At 34.5% G+C, this 22,499-nt stretch overlaps 1 protein-coding gene across 1 annotated transcript; it reads right to left on the reverse strand.

The window, feature by feature from the left end:
- Positions 1-5,239: 5,239 nt before the first annotated feature.
- On the reverse strand, positions 5,240-10,063 carry ND-B14 (NADH dehydrogenase (ubiquinone) B14 subunit). The gene is made up of 3 exons (XM_069812859.1): positions 9,905-10,063; positions 6,587-6,702; positions 5,240-5,503 (listed from the first exon to the last, which is right to left on the reverse strand). The coding sequence occupies exons 1-3, from the start codon at positions 10,032-10,034 to the stop codon at positions 5,375-5,377; spliced, it is 375 nt and encodes a 124-aa protein (XP_069668960.1). The 5' UTR covers positions 10,035-10,063; the 3' UTR covers positions 5,240-5,374.
- Positions 10,064-22,499: the final 12,436 nt, after the last annotated feature.

A 22,499-nucleotide genomic window follows, 5' to 3' on the forward strand; every position in this document is an offset into this window, starting at 1 on the left:
CATTCTATACAGCTCAACGCTTGGTCACACTGAATTTGTCTTGCATCTTGATCATAATAATTATATCCATGAGCAGGCTTAAGATAAAATGTGTAATTCCTAAGTTATTCAATTTAAATACTATTACAGTCACAATCATGCCATGGTATGAAAGAAAAATTTCACAACCTCGAGCGGGATTCGAACCTGCGACTTCCTGTACTCCGGTCAGGCGCTCTACCACTGAGCTATCGAGATCGTCTCACGCCAAAGGCTTGGAATTATCCTTTCATACTGGCGACTCTGTTATAGAGTACTGTCCATAGCGTCTGATCTAGTCAGCACTGCCACCCATAATATGTCACGTCAACGGACATTTATACGTCAACGGACGTTTATACGTCACCAACATCGTAAGATAAAGATTACATTCCTAAGTTATTGTTGTCAGCTTGCCGGTGATAATAATACATCAATATCATTTTCTTTGGTTACTTTATACTTTATGAAGTACAAGTGCTCGTATTAAAACAATTATATTTTGTGATGGGGGATAGAAGTTATCCCTGGCAGGGATGCTAATATGAATTTGAATTTATGAGAGGAGGATAACTTATCAACAGGAGGGAAATCCCCCTCATCCCTCCCGTTAATTCGCACTCTTGACTGAACTGAACAGAACTGCATCATTGAGAAATTACAGTGAAAATAAAAACCTAAAAATATAATAACTGTAACTTCGACATATTCATATAAGTGGTAACATTTTTGTGAGCCGCTCTGTATCTTTACTGAAAAGTTAACTACGAAATTGTTCACATCAATAAATAGCATCAGTTGTAGTATACAGCTGAATACGGTATGAACAAACTGATACTTAATAAGTTGCTGTCTTTAATGAGCTGGTGCCAAGAAAGCAACATAGAAACCAATGAAGCTGAAACAAATTATCAAGTCGTAAGTCACATCAAATACAAGTAGCTAAAATTAAATACCAAATCTTCATCTTAAGCTATCACATACAATCATACTGAAATTAAAAACAAAATCAAATTTCAGATCAGTGCCCAAATCTGAGACTGCATTTACTACAAATATATATATAAACTTGGGAACAATATATAACAGTAACAGAAAAGGAACGAAAAATACTCTCTACACTAAAAAGATCAATGTATGGTAATTGGGAATGTTCTAGATCAGTCTTAAATACTACATTCAGGACCTAAACCCATCCAATACGGCAGCAAAACTCTTAAGTACAGCATTCCAATAAATCTTGGACAAAACTGCACGTGTACAAAACTTCGCTTTAAGAATAATAACAGGCGTCATTTCATCCCCTCCTATAAGAGTTCCACAAACTTTTACCGAAAACCTCACTTGTTAGTCATTTTATATGGAAATCAAAGACAATTGTGCACTTAATAAATCTACTTTCTAAAATTGGTAAATATAACACCTTTCAATGGATACCAGGCCACTGTGGAGTGCAAGGTAACGAGATAGCAAATGAAATAGCAAAAACTGCATCAAACTTTTTACCAATACCACAACCTACATATTCCTTTGACAGAATAATAAATAATATTCACCATCACCATCTTCCTTGCAGGTATTAGGCCTAGTGGCCTGTTACGGTCTCCGTCCATCTTTTCAGGGGGTGTCCCAAAGATCGTCTTCCATGTGGTATATAGCGTAGAATTTGTCTTGGGAGTCTGGAACGGTCCATCCTATTGACATGGTTAAGCCATTTTTGTCTATAGTGGTTGAGATGTTCATAAATAGGTGTAATTTTCAATTCTTTTGTAATTAGTTCATTCCTTTTGAGGTCAAGCAAGCTGTAACCGGCAGTCCTCCTTAGAAATCTCATTTCCGCAGTTGTTAGGTGTTGAGCATCTGAGTTTCAGACAGTCCAGGCCTCGCTACCATTCATGAGGACAGGTCTTGCTAGAACTTTATATGCTTTTAACCTGGTATGTTTTTGGATTTTCATAATATTCATAACATGATAAATAAGCAATGGACAGAAGATTGTTTAAGTGGACAAACAGGAAAAGCACTATGGAAAATTTTGAAACAACCCAACAATATTAAAATCTATGTGATATTCCCAGACAAATACAAACTTTTGCTGCATGGGTTAGAATTAGACACCTTGTTATGGAAGCTTATCTGCATTGCTTTAAATTATCAAAGTCACCACTATGTCAAAAATGTTTAACAGAAGAAGAAACGATAGAACACATTCCTACTTCAGTGTAATAACACCAACCATAAATTGCAGGAAATAATGAAAAACCAATCCACAGCTCTGGAAAATTACATATTTGATTTACAACGAACATCATGTAATCAGCTTATGGCTGGACACACGTATTAAGAAATAAGTAAAAAAAATTCCAAATACTGACTAGTGAAGAAATTATAAAGAAACTTAAAAAAGTCTAAACAAAATAACAGTTCATACAAAAAGAGTAGAAATTACAGATTAAAAGTACAAACATCAAATACTGTATCACTTTACCATATCAGGTGACCGGAAGATGAAACTTTTGACAGATATGTGTGCAGAAACATAAATTTAGCATCTTTTTAAAGAATTAAAAGAATCTGTCAGCATTTCTAATTTTTATTCATGTTTTCATACTTCAAAATCTCGCAAAAGTAAATTCTCAGAATTTCTTTTCTTTGTTTCTTATTCTGTCTATCCATTTCACATGTTCCATCCTTGTCCATATGCACATTTCAAATGCTTCTAGTCGTTTCTCTTCACTTCGTTGTAATGTCCATTTTCTGCCCCATCCAATACTACATTACACACAAAGCACTAAAATGCGAAATAAAAGATTAAATTTGATTGAAATTGAAGTCTAGGGCGAATATTGTGTTGATATTTATTCTGATAAAGTGAATTATGTGCCACTCTAAATTGCGAAAGAATCTAGTGGTCAGAGCTTCTGACTACAGTTCATGACATCCCGGGCTCGTGTCACAGTTAAAGCACAGGAATTTTTCCTTACAGAGAATTGTTGTTTCCATGTTCATCCATGGTCTGGACTTTAGGTTAAGTTTAGATTTAAGATCTCTCCTGATGCCACACAATCATTCGTAGTCATTCAATTGTATTATATCGGGGTAACATAACTTTGACGTCCAGATGCCCCAACCTCTAAAGTGAGTTTAAATGTAAGCCAATATCAGGAGAGAAGACCAGAAATGTTGAGAGACAACCTATTAGTACATAAACACAGGAGTAGAAGAGGGGAAGAAAGAAAGTCATGTTTTGTCTATATTCATAATCAAGTATCAGTCAGTTCACAGTCATAACATCCAGTAATGATAAATATAATTTGGCTGTACAAATGAAGAAATGTTTTGATTCGTGCAATATATGATGACCAGGATTTGTAAAAATAATTCTTAAGCTCAGCTCAGTAGACCATTATACAATTGCATACAATTATGGTTTTACTTCGTAATGAGTACTAACCTGTGTTATAGACGTTGTTCAAAGTGGCATTCGTTTGTAATTAAACATTCCAGACATCTTTTGATGAAACTATTGTCCACACCTTTAGCAATCTTAAAAAATAACAGTAGTATATAGAAATAACCTTCATATTATAGACACACTTGGAGACAATATAAAAAGAGAAATGCAAGAATTATGTAAATACAGCTTTTAAATAACAATTTCATCAAAAGATGTCTGGTATGAGTGAATGTAGATGACACCAGTATGAACTACAACACAAATTAGTACTCGTGAAATAAAAATATAATAATTATATGCATCTATTAATTATAAATTGAAGTATTCTGAGAAAAAATATGCAGGAGGTTACAGATCCATAATTACCGGCCATGCAAACATGTCTGATGTTTGTGTTCCTGGTCAAGAGCAAAGCTAAATGCTCTGTAGTTGTTGCTGTGTTTTCTGCAGCACCATAATCCACTCAAAATTAATTTTAATTACAAAGGATACAACTATCCTAATTTCGGGAAAAACGTAATACGGCGAACGCAAAGCTCCGCCCACGTCCCCTTTCCACTTTTCCCCTACAAGCTCACCACACACCCTAGCGGGAAAGAGTGGAAATAGGGGTTTAGGGTGGGGTGACATCTAGTGTAGGAAAGTGGAACAAAAAGAGTAACGACATCTATGAAGCAAAAGAGGAACTTCGTCCTGTCAGTCTCTCTATCTCTCTCTCTCTCCTTCTCTGTTCCTTGCTTCATGTCTCTCTTTTTTTTTTCTTACGACTTCGCAGGAGGGGAGATTCGATCCGAGAAAGTTCGTAATTAAACCTAAACGCACGCTTTAGACCTCTCAGCTACCGAGGCGAGTTGGGGTAGAAGGGAAAATGAATCTATTTTTTTTTAAGGGAACTGCCATAACGTATTGTAGAAGGGGAAAATGGCCGAATAGCGTGGGTAGAAACTGGTGGGCTTGTGAATGTTGCTTGGTTGGGGTTGACTACGGGGGTGGCATAAGTGTTTACGCGCTGGTGGAGCTTCATTGTGTCCATGTCCAACTTCGTGTACAGACGTAACCACGTGTAATGATGATCTGTACCGAAGACGTGTACTTCTTCCTGAAAATGTCCAGGGAGAATTTGAAGGCGGATACAGTAAGGTACTGTGAGGAGCATGGACTACTTGCTAGTCATTACGAGTGTCCAATCTGTGGGAAAAAAAGACTATTGTGTTACTTCAAGGACGTGCAAATTTAACAGGTGAGTGATGTTTAATGAAAACCATATTACATTGTGTTGTGTTGTGTCAGTACATGTTGTGGACAGTTGTCTAATGCGTACTGTCTAATGCGTATTGCATTGTGGTTGTGGACAGTTGTCTAATGTGTATTGTCTAATGCGTATTGCATTGTGGTTGTGGACAGTTGTCTAATGCATATTACATTGTGGTAGGCAGTGATCCATCGAAGCAGGACAGATAGTAGAGAGAGAGAGCATGCGAGCAAGGTGCCAAGCGGCGCAGATGGGGATAACTTCCCCTACTGGTGTTCGCCGTAATACGTTTTTGCCCTAATTTCAAAACTTCCCAACCCCGATGTCTACTCAGCACTCTACTACTACAGTGTAAAACCATTTACAGCAGAAAATCCCAAATGCAAATAGGATGTTTCAGCAATAAAATTTTTGTCTACCTCCTTTGTTAATGTAAGAAATAACACAACCTATGACACTTTCATTATTTATCCCTGCCTATAGTTATCAATAACGTTGAAATTAATGAAGAATGAAATGAACAAAAATTTATTTCTCCGTAAATTCTATATAACAATATATGTACACTAGAAGGCTAACTTTTTCACATCCAGGAAATATTTCTAATTGCATTAACTGAAATAATTTAATCCTCAAATGTCTGTACTTCACTCATGTCCTGCAAAGAACTTCGATAAAAAGTCTGTTGGTTTTGGCTCAATAGTTTCCTTGAAGTATGACATCACATGACCTTTCTGCTTCCATATTTCAACAGTTTCTTTGAGTTCCATTTGACCCTGAAATAAAGTTACAATACTGTAAGTACAACATAAACAAGAGTAGAATAATTGTAATCAAATTGAAAATATCACTAATATACTACACACACGATTAGCTTATAGGACAGATTTTAAATTATGCTGACAGACAACATATTTAAGAAGAAAATCTATAGACAGTTTTCAAATTATGCTGACACTCCAATTATTATATTAACAGACAATAGTATAATATTTAAGAAGTAAATCTACACATAGTTTTCAAATTATGCTGACAGTCCAATTTTTTTTTTAAACTTCCACACATTACAGATTGATTAGCAGACCTTCCTACTTTCAAATCAATCATTTTCCTCCTCACTAATGAAATAACATTGAAAATGTGCTGTAGAAGTTAGGTTTCTAGTCGTTAACTTACATTACCATATTTTCACATATTTCGTCAAAAGTTCCTGCAAATAAATCTGTAGGTCTACGTGTGATGGTTTAGGTAAAAAAAAATGTCTCTGGCATGAACATTTCTGGAGTCATACTGCCTACATTACTTCATTCATAGTTTCATCTCATGTAAGAAACAATATAGGAGTCGATTTTGAGTAAATGTCATTAATTTCGAATGAAGATCCACTAATTTCTGTGTAAATATTATATTTCACGTGTATCAGCCCCAACTGAATTGGCTTGTAGATATTGAGTATGAACAAAATCCATCCCATTAATTGCTGGGTAGACAGAAGCAGCTTGCTGAAAATGACTCGCAATCAATAATTTCTCTCTATATTTCGTACGAAAAAGTAATGAATATCTAATGTGAAACATCTAAGGTTAAAATTCCTCAACTTCCCTTCAAAAACAAAGTTTGAGAATTAGCCAATGTCAAATCAATGTAAGGAATTTCAGACAGCGTAGTGAACTATATTGTGTGAATTAACCAGAATATTTTATAAGTTACGTTCTAGGAGTTAACATTATTGTAGTTGACAACTAATTAATTTTATGTTCTATATTGTTAAATAAATATTGAGAATATACTTTTAAACTAAGTTTAATTAAATATTAATTTTAAAAATAACTTAATATGAAACAACTATTAGTAAATACCTTAATGACCAGCATGTCTATTACTCTAATATCGGTGATGTGTCGATTTTTCTCAAATTCTTCTCTAAGTTTGGCTCGGCACTGCTCTACAGATTTTGGAATATCGTAGTCCATCACTAAATTAAAAAATGAAGATAAGTAATAATTGTACCTGATATGACAATGAAAACATTAGCTTAAATTAGCTGATACAAATACAGAATTGCAAAACAAAAGATTACAGCAAAAGTGTTGTTCCTACAACAGTTGCTTTTCTAGTTAACATTTATTGCACATACATAGATAATGGCAATGAGCAAGTAAAATAATAATAATAATAATAATAATAATAATAATAATAATCATCATCATCATCATCATCATCATCTTCCTTGCAAGTATTACGCCTTTTGGCCTGTTACGATCGGAAGGTAAGGTAAGGTAAGGTAAGGTAAGGTGTCTGAATATATGAATATATATTACATAAAAAGTATTACCAACTTACTTTTTTTAAGTAGGTTATTTTACGACGCTTTATCAACATCTTAGGTTATTTAGCATCTGAATGAGATGAAAGTGATAATGTCGGTGAAATGAGTCTTGGGTCCAGCACCGAAAGTTACCCAGCATTTGATCATATTGAGTTGAGGGAAACCCCCAGAAAAAAACTTAGCCAGGTAACTTGCCCCGACCGGGATTCGAACCCGGGGCACCTGGTTTCGCGGCCAGACACGCTGACCATTACTCCACAGGTGTGGACTGAGCAAGACTAATCCAGTCCCTACTATAATATCCCAACCCCCTCAAATCTCATAAAAGTCTCGGCCTCCCCAAAGGTCCTTTTCCCTCAGGTCTGCCAACTAACACTCTATATGCATTTCTGGATTCACCCATAAGTGCTACATGTCCTGCCCATCTCAAATGTCTGGATTTAATGTTCCTAATTATGTTAGGTGAAGAATATAACGTGTGCAGTTCTGTATTCTGTAACTTTCCCCATTCTCCTGTAACTTCATCCCTCTTAGTCCCAAATATTTTCCTAAGCACCTTACTCTCGAATATACTTAACCTCTGTTACTCTCAAAGTCAGAATCGAAGTTTCATAATCATAACAATACAGAATTAGTAATAACCTATGACTGTTTTATAAATTCCAACTTTCAATTTTTTTTTAAAGCAGACTACATGACAAAAGCTTTTCAACCGAATAATAGCAGGCATTTCCCATACATATTCTGCGTTTAATTTCCTCCCAACACTACTTAAAATTGATGGTTGTTAATTCCTATGCAGAAACTCCAGAAACATCTCGGGCACACTTCCGAACAGGAGCAGCGGCATTTCCCCTATGGTTAGAGCCCAGTTTAGGTGTGTGTGTATTAATCGGAAAAAATGTCATATAAACATGCGTCATATTCTCAATATTTTCTAGCCCCTAATTTTCGATTAATATACTCACACCTAAACTGAGCTCTAACCTTAGAGGAAATGCCGCTGCCCCTGTTAAGCGCACCGGGAAAATTTTAGAACATGGATTGCACCTACCAAATTATGTCTTAAAATACTAAAAAGAGCAGATTTGTCTGCGTTTGTCGAATGCACATCATTATATTTACGAAAAGGCACTTTTCAGTGCCAATAATTTATTTTGTGTGCACAAGGTTGGAATTTTGAAGTAAGAGGGAAAGGGTGCAATCCATGTTCTGGAGTTTATCCATACATTAATAACACTCTCTACAAAAAAATACGTACTAATATAAAGTGTCATAGTACTTCATATACTGTATTTCTGTAGAAAAAAAAAAGAAGCGAAAGACAGTTGGATAATCTGCTAATCGGTTAATGGAGTGATGGATAATCGGGGTTCTACTGTATATTTATTAACGGTAAAGATCCAATATTTATGAGCCACTAGAAAATAGGATAAATTTAAGAACACGGATTTTTTCCTTTCCCTCATACTTCAAAATTCCAACCTTGTGCACACAAAATAAATTATTGGCACTGAAAGGTGACTTTTCATAAGCATGATGATGCGCATTCGACAAATGCAGACAAATCTACTCTTTTTAGTATTTTAAGATATAATTGTCAGTGAGGAATCCGTGTACTGAAATTTTCCCTAATGTATTAGTCATTACAAGTCTTAAGCCTTACACAATATGGTGTACTGTTCGAGTTGCCGTACTGTACAACTTCTATATAAAATGTCTTCCAGGATGTTAAAACAAAACGTGTTGTGGTAAGTATTGAAAAAAAGTGCAAATAATTGAGTGATTTGGAAAGAGAAACTGTGGCTCATTCCGCATCAGAATATATTATTCTGTGCTCGAGAATAATCAAGAATAAAGTGTTCAAAGTACATAAATTCACAATATGAGACCTCCACTATTCCTATCTTACCACAAACAACCATAACAAGGAGTTTGTTTGGCCTTTGACAATCAGATTTACTTTGAAGAACTTCTGATCCACTAACTAGTGTGTTAAATACAAGACTCGGAGGAAATTACGAAAGTGTAAGCATTATTGACTTAATTCACGAAAATCTTTTATGGTACGGATTATCCGATTTTTCCGATTAACCGTTCAGTTCATCCCCTTCATTAGCACGGATAATAGAGGTTCTACTGTATATAGTAAAATGTACACTTTATATAATAATCTATTTAACACTCCTGTTACCTCCTCATCCATTTACGTATGAGAAAATATAATTTTTTAAACAAATGCACAATACCGGAGTACCTGGCTTTACAATTTAGTGTTTACATATGAAAGGTCACAAAATTAACCTCAGATTTCAGTTTAGCTATTATACTACATGCGCAACAACTAACCATTATTAAAATTTCAAGTAGATATACGTCATGTGAAATAGCACCCGATCGCAGCAATTGAATGTTTGGGGGTTCGCGAGGGATCGTGGTGACCGTTAAGTGGTGCGCAGTTTTGAAGCTTTTCCGCCCGTTTTATTGTATACTTCCATAACTATTTATTCTGAAAATGTCTACTGGTGGTATAACAGCCATTAACGGTAGCTCCAAATTAGTAATCACCTACATTTGCAGAGAACAGATGCTATCCGCCATTAATTACGTAAAGTACGCCAAAACCAAGTTTGCTATTGGGACCATAAAATCACTAATCTAGTAGCACAAAATACGAAGTCTTAATTTTAAGAACCAAGTAAATTTACTCGCGTTTCTGTATCCTTTTAATTATAGACTGAATTATATACTTAGTAAACATGTTATTCTTGTAACTTCGCTACATTTACCAGAAGCAACGATTCATCACTATTCACAAGTTTCATTATTTTAAAATCCAGATACGTACCTACATAAGGAATTTGTCTATACCATGCTTTATATAAGTTAAAAACTCGTTTCCTGGCTTCACCTCGATCAACAGACAAGATTGGTTTTACATGTCTCACAACTTTCCTAACCGCTTCTTGTGTCGCCATTTTCTAAGCAAGAAGCGCGAATTGCTCAGGGTTGCCAGGACACCAGCGTCGAATTTTCTCACCAATGAATGTCTAATTCAAAATTTCTCACAAGAGTTATTACAGCACAACCAACGTTGCGATAATAAATAATTAATTATGTATTTTCTCAAAACAGGGGCAGGAAATGGGAATTCTGAACTGCTGACGCAAATGGTTTAATCTGAAGTTCTGAATAAAATGCTTCGAGACTAGGCAGGTTAAAATAAAAAATATATATTACATCATGAGTTGGAAGGTGATAGCCATATAGTTTACCCCTGATCAGATCAGGGATTTGGTTTATAATAATAAATAATAATAATAATAATAATAATAATAATAATAATAATAATACCTCGGAACATTTTACAATACAAGTCGACAACAATTTTTCTGCATATAAAACAGAAATAATGCTTCGTAAAATTTATGAGTCCAATAAACTACTTAAACATTTAAAAAAAACTGTCATAAATCAATTTAAAACCAGTTCAGATTCAATCTCTCAAAAGTTAAACACATTTATCACTAATAGGCCTATATCCCTTCTAGAAATGATCATCAACAAAACTTATTGGTTTGCGCATTAAAAATATATTAATCTGGAAAAATTAAAAAATTCACACAAACCAAAAATGTCCCAGACTATTTCTAACCTAGGCATACTTTACAATTACATCATTACAACAATTTCTATTCAACATTGCCATCATTACCATAGTCAGGGTTAAGTGCACGATACAGAGAGCCACCGGTCGGTCTGTTAAGGCGCTTGCCTGCCGATCCGGAGTTGCGCTCGGGCGCGGGTTCGATTCCCGCTTGGGCTGATTACCTGGTTGGGTTTTTTCCGAGGTTTTCCCCAACCGTAAGGTAAATGTCAGGTAATCTATGGCGAATCCTCGACCTCATCTCGCCAAATATCATCTCGCTATCACCAATCCCATCGACGCTAAATAACTTCGTAGTTGACACAGCGTCGTTAAATAACGAAGTAAAAAAAAGATACAGCGTGCTGTATTCGTACAATAGCGCGGCGACACACATTCACAGAACAGCACAATAAGCGGTACAAAAAAAAAGCAGTAGTATCTTAAAACCCATAGGCGCCGACTTCTTTGAAATATTGGAGAGGTAAGGGGCAGGGTACAAAAATCCGAAAAATTTTAACCGCTGTTTCTGTAAGAAGTCCCTTCATAGTTTTCAGAAAATAACATCATCTGATTTTTCATATAATACACCTGATCACACAGTAAAACATGAGCCGCTGAGAGCAGAAGTGGTGTAAGTTAAAAATGGGTAATGAGGGTTAAAGTAAAAATTCTGTAAAATACAGCGCAAAGTAGCAATTAATATTCAATTTATTTAAACTATTAGTAGTCAGTGGATAGCACGAAGGACATATTAATTGTTACTTTGCGCTGTAATTTACAGAACTTTTACTTTAAAGCTAATTACCCAATTTTTACTTAAACCATTTCTGCTCTCAATGGCTCACATATTGGCCAACCCCATGTTAAAACATGTAGAAGAGAACAACCACTAGGATCGCCACTGTTGATTAGTAACAACGGCTAGATGGAAGTACAGTTGCTCCATCCATGCAATTCAAATGGGAGTCATAACGTACTTCTTCTACTGTCGCTAGATGGCAGCATAGTGAAACTGTTGTTGCCTACAAAGTCCATATGACTCATCAATCTTTCATATGTGGTCTGGGATACCCATGGAAATTGCTTGACCCAAAATTGTTGAAAACTCTTACTGTATGGCTTATGCACTATCGTTTTCCATTCACCCTTCGTTGATCCTTGCAGTGATGATGAACATGAGCTATTAGTTTCACTGCCACTACTACAACCCAATTTTATCAACTTGTTCCCGCTCATAACAGTTTTATTTTGGGAAGTTTCCTTTATTAAGAATTTATACATTATCAACAGTTATATCCAAGGATATATTATACTTGTAAATAAAATAGTATCAGCGCGCATCGCGAAAACTTTATTATTATTATTATTATTATTATTATTATTATTATTATTATTATTATTATTATTATTATTATTATTATTATTGTCATCATTATTATTATGGGTTAAAGCAAGGAGATGCACCACCACCTTTACTTTTTAACATTGCTCTAGAAAATGTCATTAAGAAAGTTCAGTGTTTAGGTGAGGGGTTTGGACTTTTTCCATTGCTGGTTGTCACAATCAAAAATTAAGACACAACGTTTCGAAGGGTGGTTCTCCCTTCGTCTTCAGGTGGAAGGAAGTAGGGAAGAGAAAAACCTATTGTTGGGATCGTTTTTTCTCTTCCCTACTTCCTATTCTGTATTCTATTCTGATCAGTCATACAGAAAATCTGTACGTAACGATCCCAACAATAGGTTTTTTCTCTTCCCTACTTCCTATTCTGTATTCTATTCTGATCAGTCATACAGAAAATCTGTACGTAACGATCCCAACAATAGGTTTTTTCTCTTCCCTACTTCCTTCCACCTGAAGACGAAGGGAGAACCACCCTTCGAAACGTTGTCTTAATTTTTTATTGTGACAACCAGCAATGGAAAAAGTCCAAACCCCTCACCTAAACATTAACAATCCACCATTGCTTTCCAACCCCTCATTTAGATCAAGAAAGTTCAGGATAACAGAGAGGATTTGGAATTGAACGGGTTACATCAGCTGCTTGTTTATACGGATGACGTGAATATGTTAGGGAAAAATCCACAAACTATTAGGAAAAACACGGAAATTTTACTTGAAGCAAGTAAAGAGAGAGGTTTGGAAGTAAACCTCGAAAAGATAAAGTATATGATGACGTCTCGTGACCAGAAAATAGCACGAAATATAAATATAAAAACTGGAAATGTATCGTTTGAAAAGGTGGAAAAATTCTAATATCTCGGAGAAACAGTAACAAAATAAATATAAATGGCACTCGAGAGGAAATTAAACGCAGAATAAATATGAGAAATGCCTGTTATTAATCGGATGAGAAGCTTTTGTCATCCAGTCTGCCCTCAAAAAACCTGAAAATTATAATTTACAAAACAGTTATCCGTATTACCGGTTGTTATGTATGATTGTGAAACTTGGACTCTTACTTTGAGGTGGGAACAGAGGCTAAGGATGTTTGAGATTAAGGTGCTTAGGAAATTATTTGAGGCTTAGAGGAATGAAGTTACAGGAGAATGGAGGAAGTTACACAACGCAGAACTGCACGCATTGTATTCTTCACCTAACATAATTAGGAACATTAAATTCAGACGTTTGAGATGGGCGAATGGGCGAATCTAGAAATGCATATAGAGTGTTAGTTGGGAGGTCAGAGGGAAAAAGACCTTTTGGGAGGTCGAGACGTAGATGGGAGATAATATGAAATGGATTTGAGTGAGGTGGGATATGATGGTAGGGACTGGATTAATCTTGCTCAGTATAGGGAGCGATGGCGGGCTTATGTGAGGGCGGCAATGAACCTCCAGGTTCTCTAAAAGCCATTTGTAAGTATTATTATTATTATTATTATTATTATTATTATTATTATTATTATTATTATTATTATTAATGCCGCTGCTATTTACCACTACTCCATAAAGATAGTAATAGGTTATTTTACGACGCTGTATGAACATCTTAGGTTATTTAGCGTCTGAAAGAGAGGAAGGTGATAATGCCGGTGAAATGAGTACGGGGTCCAGCACTGAAAGTTACCCAGCATTTGCTCAAATTGGGTTGAGGGAAAACCCCGGAAAAATCCTCAACCAGGTAACTTGCCCCAACCGGGACTCGAACCAGGGCCTTCTGGTTTCGCAGCCAGACGAGTTAACCGTTACTCCACAGGTGTGGACTCCATACTTATAAACTACAAAGTTCAGTAAGTAAAAGCAAGTAAGACAATTGTTACTTCAAAAAGTAGAAATAAAGAAGCAGAGCGCTGCCAGGTTGCAGAAAAAAAATACTGGGGCCGGCGTCCTCGCCCGGCTTGGCATGACTGCACTCCTGGTTACATCGCAATCACTGACCACGTAACTCCCTTGACGAGATCATCACAAGAAACGATCACTGAAACTGCATGTTAATAACAGTTACTTTTAAACTTCGTAACAAATGTTGAACATTAATAATGATTATTTTGTTAATTGATATTAGGCAAAAATACAGTCGAATACACTGTTCTTTAAACTGTTAATTCCGTATTGTTATTTTCGCTTGGTAATATTTAGGGCCGTTGTTCCACCGCAAGAGTTGATATGAAGTGAACTGAAAAAATTACGGTAGTTTCTATGATTCACAACATAAATAGACGATCGATCGAGCAAGCAAACATACAAACAAATAAGTAAATAAATAAATAATATAAATATTATGGCAATCCCAACACATCGATGGCTCAGAACGAGACTGTTACAACTAAAAAAATTCACTTTTTGAGTTATTACCATCATTTGAACAATTGAATTGAGAACAATGCTATGTGAAAGTGTTAAAATTCTACAAATTTCCTAGTGGGACATAAATGCACATTGTTGTGCCATGATTCTCTGATTTGCCATATAGAATAGAAAATTTTAAATGACTCTACTGAAAAATCACTATTTTTTAGTTGTAACAGTCTCGTTCTGAGCCATCGACATGTAAATTGTTTACGGTACAATGGAGATTTTTTACGTTTCGAAATGTCATCTTTTCATCTTCAATTGGTTTGTACGTAATGTTGTGAATACTTTCCTCACTATACAAAAAGGCCTAAATGAAATATAAGAATTTCACTTTGGTATGGTTGTTTTAACTTTGTACTATACAAGGTAGAAGATAAATCGAGGAACTGGATACTTGCACTTTTACATAAAAAAACTAGCTTCCCCACATTTCGTTATGTGTGTGTTTCTGCGTGTAGCGACCAATCAGCAAGAGTGAACAGTTTGTCATATTTGACACGATAGTCCTCAGCTCAGTTTTGTGCAAGCTGTAGGCCTAAAGTTTTCTATTGTTTGTTGTTCATTTATTGTATATTTAATTTAGTAAGTAAAATTGACAAGAACGAAGAAATTGTGTCAAGTGCAGTGATGTAGAAGTGTGACGCAAGCTATCCCTCTACAGCTGATCAAAGCCATTGTTACACACATATGGAGTGACTGTGTAAGTAAAGAGAGTCTTCACTTAAGTTAGAAGCAGCTAATGAAAAAGCACATCATATTAACGAAGCAGAATTCCAGTTTCAATCAACCACTTACACGTATTAACGCCATTATAACGTAACAGTTGACAGCTACCGGCGTAGACAAGGAGGTCGCGTTTAGCTGCTGATCCCGCACTGCGCTCGGGCGTGGGTTCGATACCCGTTTGGGCTGATTATCTCTTTGAGTTCTTTAGGAATTCTTCCCAACTGTAAGACGAGTGTTAAGGAATTCTAAGCGAATACTTGAACTGTATGTCGCCAAATACCATCTCGCTATCACCAATTCCATCGACGCTAAATAACCTAGTATGAAGTTGATACAATGTCGTTAAATAACCTAGTAGGAAAAGACAAGCGTGATTGTAAGGTTTGTCATCTATACTAATAATAAATCTGTAGCCGAAATTTTTCTGGTAATTTTCGATTTTCCAAAAATAATTGGTCCTAACATATATAACTAACCACCCTGAAACCGAAAATCGCTTTTTTTTTTAATTTTTGTTTGTATGTCTGTCTCTATGTTTGTTACCTTTTTACGCGATAATGGCTGAACCGATTTACGAGTATATGAAAATTGGAATATAAATTAAGTTCGTTGTAACTTAGATTTTAGGCTATATGGCATTCAAAATACATTATTTAAAAGGGGGGTTATAAGGGGACCTGAATTAAATAAATCGAAATATCTCGCGTATTATTGATTTTTGTGAAAAATGTTACATAACAAACGTTTCTTTAAAAATAATTTGCGATAAGTTTTATTCTTTGAAAAATTTTGATAGGACTGATATTTAATGAGATAAATGAGTTTTAAAATTAAAATAACTGCCATCTAAGGCCGTGTAACGAAATAAAAAACAAATGACTTGGTCTATAAGGGGCCTTGGACATCAACAATCGAAAGCTATGAAAGATAGCCTGCAGAGAACGTTTCTGTGTTTATATGAAGTAATATCGGAAACTAAATTAACCGATTTGTACAATTAATTATTATTTCACCATTTGAAAGTGTAGTTTCTCTAGATGGACATAATGCTATAATGTTATTACAGTAACTTCTGAGTCAATCGAGGACAGATAAGATTAAAATAGCTTCTTATGCACAGAAAACTTGATAGGCATTCGTTTCCTGTATTTCCTATAATAATTTTTATGACCAAATGAGTGGTCTCTGGATCAAAATGATCGCATTTTATTTTTTTTAAATACAATTTAAATTAAGTAACATAATAAACGATTTATCCTTCTATCAAACACGAATGTTCCCTGGATCAAATCTCCTATTTTAATTATGTAATTACTATATATTTATTTCTAACTGGTGCAGCGGAGCGCACGGGTACGGCTAGTCTAGTATAAATAAATGAATTTATCAGCGATTTTACTGTATGGCTTAAATATTAGCACGATTTCGTTGCGTAGCAACCACGCAGGCTCAGGTTATGTTAATGTCATATTATATTATAACATTAATACATACAAAATTAACAACTATACGACGATTTCTTATGTAAATTTTAGAATGATCAAGATTTCGTGTTCTAGCAATCACATAACAGCTGAAGAATGTAACTTCACGTAACAATCACATTACGGGTGTATTTTAATTATGTAGGACATAAAATAACAAGAAAATAAAAATTACAGTTTACGCCCCTCAAATATTGTTTCTAGGCTATTTTAAGAGTTAAACTTAATTGCATTACTTTCCACACATTCATCTGTAGGTAGTCTAAATTTTTAGACTTGCTGGTTCAAGATGCGAAAAAATTAAGAGTTCGAGCTGTTAGACCTATGACTGGTAATTTTTGTGATTTTATTCATGCTCTCCAATGTAATGTTATATTTGTATACTGAAATTGATGACAACATATGCATGGAAGTACGTTTTTTTCACAAGATCGGAATAGGCCTACCTCCTATATTGAAATTTTGTGCACATAAATTCGTGGTTGAATTATGAGAAGTCAATGTACTATAAATTGAGTTTTTATATCCTCTTTGTTATTACAATGTAAAATATGGACGCCATATAATATTAGGCTAAATGTTTAATGTAAGATTTTTTTTTTACTTTTAGATCTTTAGAAACTATCATTTTTTGCTTATTCCAATTAACTATGAAAATAAAATAGTTATACAAATTTAAAATTATAATCGGTATGATAATTATTATGTAATTTAAGAAACCCACTCTTGCTACTGCTTGAATGACAATAGGCCTATACAGTATACATAAAACTTAACCTGATCCCATCGAATGAAATGTGTTACCGGTACAATTTACAGTATGATATAAAATAATAATTGTATTGATATATTTTAAAATTAACTTTTCTGCTAAAAGGATGATATAATGCTGTGATAATTAGTAAATTACGGTTGAACTAAGATATGATTACAAAGATATTACGATTTTATGCTATGTATGTACTTACGTAAAACTTGATTTCACATGCAACGGTATACCTGTTTGAATATGTCGCACGCCATATTTGATTTATAAAAAGTTCAATAATTCCACGTTAAAAAATCAAGACTTCAGATTTAAAATAATCACTCCAGACATTCAGAGCAACTCCTCTTAAAGTAGGCTGATTAATTATTAACTTTGTTACAATTCAAAGAAATTTAGGCCCTTTTTATTTGAACATAGGTTTATTTGCTTTAGAGGAGAAGAAGCGAAAATAAGATCCTGCAAATCATTTCTTCCCGCCAAGTAGCTCGCGCGGTAAATAGTTAATTTCTAGATATTGGAACAAAAGCAATTAGTTATTACTATTTTTGTAATTAATACACAAAATAGTTGTATATAAAACACTATCACATTTGTTTTAATTAACATTGCGTCATTTCTCTTTCAGTTTACCGAGTTTGAATTACAGTGTCGTTCTATTGTTGTGAAGTTCTGGTTTCTTCGTGCCTGTTTAGCTTTAGGATAAATTCAGGTAAAAATATAGTGTAATTATTCTATTTCGATGTGTTAATTGCGTTTGTACTTAATATTTTTTCATATCTTTTCTTCATAATTATATTTTATTTTGTGTTTAACTTTTCCATGATTACACTTTCGTATTGCCGTTTAATGAAACGTAATGGATTAACTATGCATTTTATTAACAAATTGGGTAGCTATCAGAAGTGGAGCAAAGGTCTTCTTGTACAAAGACAAGCAGAAAATTTAAATTTTAATAAAACATGGTTTTATTAAAACAGATTTTATTGATCGTTCGGTCGATCGAGAAAAGATAATCATAACATTAAGTAAATAACAAGATGGAGATCAGCCAAAAAAAAAAAAAATAGTTTGAATGTTCTACAGTTTATGTTCGTGCGTGTGATTGAGCGCTCTCGTTATTTCGCATTGCGCAGAAGCCGCTGCGCATTTCGTACAAGACATACCTGGCTCGGGTTACGTAGGTGTTAATACAATTTCTAGGCATCGAAACTTAAGGGGACACTCAACTATATTTTGGAACTTCTTTCCTATTTGACCAATCTTTTTTCAAATTTGGAGAAAAAGTTTAATATACACATGGAAAGTAACATTCAAAATCTCAGCTCATTAGATCCAATACTTTTCAAAATAAAAAATATTTCAATTTTTAATCAATCATTAATTGAAATATCACTTTTAATTATCATTTCTTATTTTTTGGCTTTGTGCATTTGACTGTGACTTCTCAATGAAAGGGGAAGAATTCTGCGTTGTATTTTACTACTTGTATTACTGAACCTAAGTTGTTCCTTTTTATGTAATTTCCTTCGTTTTAACATTTATAATATATATAATAATAATTACAACACATGCGAAAGGGACCCTGCAATCTTGCAGATGACATGTGTTAATTAGTTTCGGTGGAATAATTGTATCACACCAGATAGGAACCCTGCAATCATGCAGATTATATATGTTAATTAGTTTGAGTATAATAATTATACCACACCCGAAAGGGACCCTGCAATCATGCAGAAGATGTCTGCTAATTAGTTTGAGTATAATAATTATAACACACCCGAAAGGGACCCTGCAATCATGCAAAAGATGTCTGCTAATTAGTTTGAGTATAATAATTATAACACACCCGAAAGGGACCCTGCAATCATGCAGAAGATGTCTGATAATTAGTTTGAGTATAATAATTATAACACACCCGAAAGGGACGCTGCAATCATGCAGAAGATGTCTGATAATTAGTTTGAGTATAATAATTATAACACACCCGAAATGGACCCTGCAATCATGCAGAAGATGTCTGATAATTAGTTTGAGTATAATAATTATAACACACCCGAAAGGGACCCTGCAATCATGCAGAAGATGTCTGATAATTAGTTTGAGTATAATAACTATAACACACCCGAAAGGGACCCTGCAATCATGCAGAAGATATCTGATAATTAGTTTGAGTATAATAATTATAACACACCCGAAAGGGACCCTGCAATCATGCAGAAGATGTCTGATAATTAGAGTTAGTATAATAATTATAACACACCCGAAAGGGACCCTGCAATCATGCAGAAGATGTCTGATAATTAGTTTGAGTATAATAACTATAACACACCCGAAAGGGACCCTGCAATCATGCAGAAGATATCTGATAATTAGTTTGAGTATAATAATTATAACACACCCGAAAGGGACCCTGCAATCATGCAGAAGATGTCTGATAATTAGAGTTAGTATAATAATTATAACACACCCGAAAGGGACCCTGCAATCATGCAGAAGATGTATGATAATTAATTTGAGTATAATAATTACAACACACCCGAAAGGGACCCTGCAATCATGCAGAGGATGTCTGATAATTACTTTGAGTATAATAATTATAACACACCCGAAAGGGACCCTGCAATCATGCAGAAGATGTCTGATAATTCGTTTGAGTATAATAATTATAACACACCCGAAAGGGACCCTGCAATCATGCAGATGATAAGTGTTAATTAGTTTTATTATAATAATTATAACACACCCGAAAGGGACTCTTCAATCATGCAGATGATATGGGTTAATTAGTTTCAGTGTAATAATCATAACACACCCGATAGGGACCCTGAAATCATGCAGTTGATATGTGTTAATTAGTTTCGGTATAATAATTATAACACAACCGAAATGGACCCTGCAATCATGCAGATGGTATGTGTTAATTAGGATCAGTATAATAATTTTAACACACCCGAAAGGGACCCTGCTATAATGCAGATGATAAGTTTTAATTATTTTTAATATGATAATTATAACACACCCGAAAGGGTCCCTGCAATCATGCAGATGATATGTGTTAATTAGTTTCAGTATAATAATTATAACACACCTGACAGGGATCCTGCAATTATGCAGTTGATAGGTGTTAATTAGTTTCAGTATAATAATTATAACACACCCGAAAGGGACCTTGCAATCATGCAGATGATATGTGTTAATTAGTTTGAGTATAATAATTATAACACACCCGAAGGGGGCCCTGCAATCATGCAGATGATATGTGTTAATTAGTTTCAGTATAATAATTATAACACACCTGAAAGGGACCCTGCAATCATGCAGTTGATAGGTGTTAATTAGTTTCAGTATAAAATTATAACATACCTGAAAGGGACCCTGCAATCCTGCAGATGATATGTGTTAATTAGTTTCAGTATAATAATTATAACACACCTGATAGGGATCCTGCAATCATGCAGTTGATAGGTGTTAATTAGTTTCAGTATAATAATTATAACACACCCGAAAGGGGCCCTGCAATCATGCAGATGATATGTGTTAATTAGTTTGAGTATAATAATTATAACACACCCGAAAGGGACCCTGCAATCATGCAGATGATATGTGTTAATTAGTTTCAGTATAATAATTATAACACACCTGAAAAAGACCCTGCAATCATGCAGATGATAAGTGTTAATTAGTTTCAGTATAATAACTATAACACACCTGAAAAAGACCCTGCAATCATGCAGATGATATGTATTAATTAGTTTCAGTATAAAATTGTAACATATCTGAAAGGGACCCTGCAATCATGCAGATGATAAGTTTTAATTGGTTTTAATATAATAATCATAACACACCCGAGAGGGACCCTGTAATCATGCAGATGATATGTATTAATTAGTTTCATTATAATAGTTATAACACATCCGACAGGGACCCTGCAATCTTGCAGATGATATGTGTTAATTAGTTTCAGTGGAATAATTTTAATACACCAGAAAGGGACCCTGCAATCATGCAGATTATATATGTTAATTAGGTTTATTATAATAATTATAACACATCTGAAAGGGACCCTGCAATCATGCAGATGATATGTGTTAATCAGTTTCAGTATAATAATTATAACACACCCGAAAGGGACCCTGCAATCATGCAGATGATAAGTGTTAATTAATTTTATTATAATAATTATAACACATCCGAAAGGGGCCTTGCAATCATGCAGATGATATGTGTTAATTAGTTTCAGTGTAATAATTATAACACACCCGAATGGGACCCTGCAATCATGCAGTTGTTTTGTGTTAATTAGTTTCGGTATAATAATTAAAACACACCCGAAAGGGACCCTGCAATCATGCAGATGATATGTGTTAATCAGTTTCAGTATAATAATTATAACACACCCGAAAGGGACCTTGCAATCATGCAGATGATATGTGTTAATTAGTTTGAGTATAATAATTATAACACACCCGAAGGGGGCCCTGCAATCATGCACATGATATGTGTTAATTAGTTTCAGTATAATAATTATAACACACCCGAAAGGGACCCTGCAATCATGCAGATGATGTGTGTTAATTAGTTTGAGTATAATAATTATAACACACCCGAAAGGGACCCTGCAATCATGCAGATGATACGTGTTAATTAGTTTCAGTATAATAATTATAACACACCTGATAGGGATCCTGCAATAATGCAGTTGATAGGTGTTAATTAGTTTCAGTATAATAATTATAACACATCCGAAAGGGACCCTGCAATCATGCAGATGTTATGTGTTAATTAATTTCAGTATAATAATTATAACACACCTGAAAAAGACCCTGCAATCATGCAGATGATATGTGTTAATTAGTTTCAGTATAAAATTATAACATACCTGAAAGGGACCCTGCAATCCTGCAGATGATATGTGTTAATTAGTTTCAGTATAATAATTATAACATACCTGAAAAAGACCCTGCAATCATGCAGATGATATGTGTTAATTAGTTTCAGTATAAAATTATAACATACCTGAA

This window comes from Periplaneta americana, chromosome 16, assembly GCF_040183065.1.
Source record: "Periplaneta americana isolate PAMFEO1 chromosome 16, P.americana_PAMFEO1_priV1, whole genome shotgun sequence".
NCBI classification, from domain to species: Eukaryota; Metazoa; Arthropoda; class Insecta; order Blattodea; family Blattidae; genus Periplaneta; species Periplaneta americana.